The sequence below is a fragment of the Ursus americanus genome, chromosome 4 (genome assembly GCF_024610735.1).
Source record: "Ursus americanus isolate L20-20 chromosome 4, mUrsAme1.1.p, whole genome shotgun sequence".
Lineage (NCBI taxonomy): Eukaryota > Metazoa > Chordata > Mammalia > Carnivora > Ursidae > Ursus > Ursus americanus.
The window spans coordinates 5,448,629-5,451,886 of NC_142130.1; the positions used below are offsets into that span (position 1 = coordinate 5,448,629).

The 3,258-nt window shown below is 38.4% G+C and overlaps 1 protein-coding gene across 1 annotated transcript; it reads left to right on the forward strand.

Annotated features, from left to right (window-relative positions):
• Positions 1-504: 504 nt before the first annotated feature.
• On the forward strand, positions 505-1,440 carry LOC148110183 (olfactory receptor 4F3/4F16/4F29-like). The gene has a single exon (XM_087861282.1). It carries the CDS (start codon positions 505-507, stop codon positions 1,438-1,440), a length of 936 nt encoding a protein of 311 aa, XP_087717408.1.
• Positions 1,441-3,258: the final 1,818 nt, after the last annotated feature.

Here is a 3,258-nt window from a genome sequence, read left to right on the forward strand (position 1 = left end):
AAAAACACAAATACAAGGTGAAACAAGGTGAAAGGCTTTAAATTGTTTTGGCCTAAAGATCTCTATGTGACCACTGAAATAAATTTAGGTAAGGAGAATCAGCAAATTAGTGTGAGAATATTACTGTGAAAATTGACAGTAAATAGCTAAGATTGTTCAGGTGACAGAACACCTAGTAAGTGGTCAGGGGAAATGTCTAGAAATCCTTGAGAGGCAAAATAAAAAGAACTGAAAATGGAATAGAAGGGAAATAACATCATTTATCTCCATCTAAAATATTAAAAAATGTTCTTCTCTTTTTATGTAATCATTCTCTTGATCACCATAATGTTTCCATATCCTTAATTTTTTTCGTATCCAATTAAATGATTTCTAATTTAGGAGATGTACCCCAAAGAGCAAACTAGCAAGAAATAGGAAATTTACATTTGTGCCACTGACTGTGTCTTTTTAATAATTTTCTATCCTCAGGTGATTTGAAAATCAGCTCTTCCAACCAAGTCAATGGATGGACTAAATAATTCTGTGGTTTCTGAGTTTGTGTTGCTGGGACTCTCTAGTTCTTGGGAAACTAAAGTTTTTCTCATGTTGATATTTTCCTTGATCTATTTAGGGATCATCCTGGGAAATCTCTCCATTTTCTTTTTGGTAATTTTTGATTCTCACCTACATTCTCCTATGTACTTCCTGCTAGCCAACTTGTCGCTCATTGATGTGGGGCTTGCCTCTACCACAGTCCCAAAGATGATCAGGGACCTTTTAAATGAATACAAGCTCATTTCTTTCCAAAGCTGCATGACACAGATATGTTTCATCCACATCATGGGAGGAGTGGAGATGGTGTTACTCATTGCCATGGCATTTGACAGGTACACAGCAATCTGTAAGCCCCTCCACTACCTGAATATCATGAACCCTAAAATCTGTTTTTCATTTGTAATTGCTGGCTGGGTCATTGGGGTGATCTATGCTATGTCTCAGTTTGCTTTCATTATAAACTTGCCCTTTTGTGGTCCTAATGAAGCAGACAGCTTTTACTGTGACTTTCCCAGGATCATAAAACTTGCGTGCACAGGTGGACACAAGTTTGAGTTTATTATTGCTGCCAACAGTGGCTTCATGACTATGAGCACCTTCTTCCTGCTGATCCTTTCCTACATCTTCATTTTGGTCATGGTCTGGAAACGTTCTTCCAGAGACTTATCCAAAGCATTTGTCACTCTATCAGCTCACATCACTGTGGTGGTTCTTTTTTTCACTCCATGCATGTTTCTCTATGTCTGGCCTTTCCCCACATCATCAATTGATAAATACCTGTTCATTGCTGACTTTGCTATCACCCCCATTTTAAATCCCATCATATATACATTAAGAAATAAAGACATAAAGGTAGCCATAAAAAGACTGAGCAAACAGGGACATTATGCCAGACTTTGCTAACTGGCTCTATCTTTGGAGCTCTAAAACCATACATCCATCTGCTCTTTGGACACCTCTACTCAGGCAGCTGACATTTAAAATAGACAGAACTGGACGTATTATCTACCTCATGGAACAAAATTCTACTACTTCTGTAGAGCATTTATTCATGACCTTGGCTACCATGGGAGATATGAATCTACCGTGTAATGGTATTATTTTACTATTTCAGCAGACAGCAGTAATATTTACTAAATAATATTTTATAATTGAAATTGTGGTCATTTTGACAATAAGTAAGAACGTAAGAAAATCCCTTCTGCTTCCCATCAGTACAACCCTGCTTGGGAAAGTCAGCAACTATCACATTGAATGGTTATATATGTAGGAGTAGTAGCTCTACTTAGTTACTTAGGTTGGTTTCCCTTAGAAGATCCAAAGACAACACCGAATTGCCTGTAGTTGATTTGCAAGCTGATTTTTGGATGCACCAGTAAGGGAACAGGGAAGTGGTGTTGAGAAAGGAAAGATGATTATGTTGGTAACATAACTGGAATGCAAGCAAACCGTAGTCCTCCAGGAGACTGTATAGATTCTGTGATTTAGAATTATCCCACTGAAGGGCAAGGTATTTGAAGCGTTTCTTCATTTGTAGAGAGTTCATTAACTCCTTAGCATGCCTGGCCTTTCCCACAGCAAATATTGTGTATCGATGTCGAGAAGCCAGAGACAGGCAGTGAGACAGACTTTCTGGTGCTGACAGTAAAGAACCATCTTCAATAAAAGTAAACTTAAAAGCAGCCTCCCAATATTGCTTTGTAACTTAAAGAAGTACTACTTAAACATTTTACTCCAATGCACCCCAAACTGGTGATTGAGCACAGAGAATTCCATGATATAAAATATTTCTCTGCTTTCTACAAGTCTCGTAAAACCAGCAGTTCAAAGTAGGCCACTCAGCCATGAGCATGGTTCTGCAAGTCATGACCGGCCTGTGGGATCACGTCCCACAACTGGCCATCACAGACTGCCCACAAAAGCCTTCCGACCTCCTCAAAAAATGTGAAGTGAAATCTTGGTTCTGATCCAAAAACTGTAGACGTAGATGAAAATAAAGTTAGATTTTTCTCACACCTACAAAAAATTCAAATGAACTGAAAGATATTTTACATCCAACTCTAGAACTGTTATAATAAAATTCACTGTGGTTTTTGGCTCTGAATTTCAGAAAAGGCACACTAACAAATGATGTCTCAATTTAGGGGAACTTACCAAGAGGTCCCAAGAGACACAGCATGGATAACCTGTCTATAAGCCTTTCTCTATCCACAACACAGAGCTCTAATGTTTCCCACTCAAGACGTTACTTTACGCAAAATAAACACATCCATTCCTGAGGATAACACTTGTTATCTGATAAAACTTGTCCAAACAAAATGTATTGTTTTATCATGTTCTGACTGTATTTAGGCCCTTAATAGATTTAGGACTCAGCTTTTTTTCCACGAAGAAAACTCTGATCCTAGATAATGATGTCTCTGAATGTAATACATCTTATACTCTATAATAAACTCTTAACTTCTCTCTTACTTCTCTTTCTTCCTCACATTTCAACCAAATGTCACAGTGTTTCAAAACCAACTTTCCATATGTACATCAAATTGGATGTTTCTGGAAGTTTTTTAAACAATGTTTTAATTTAATTTATTTATTAGACAGAGAGAGAGAGAGCACAAGCAGGGGGAGCAGGAGAGGGAGAAGCAGGCTCCCCACTGAGCAGGGAGCCTGATGTGGGACTCGATCCCAGGACCTTGGGATCGTGACCTGAGCCGAAGGCAG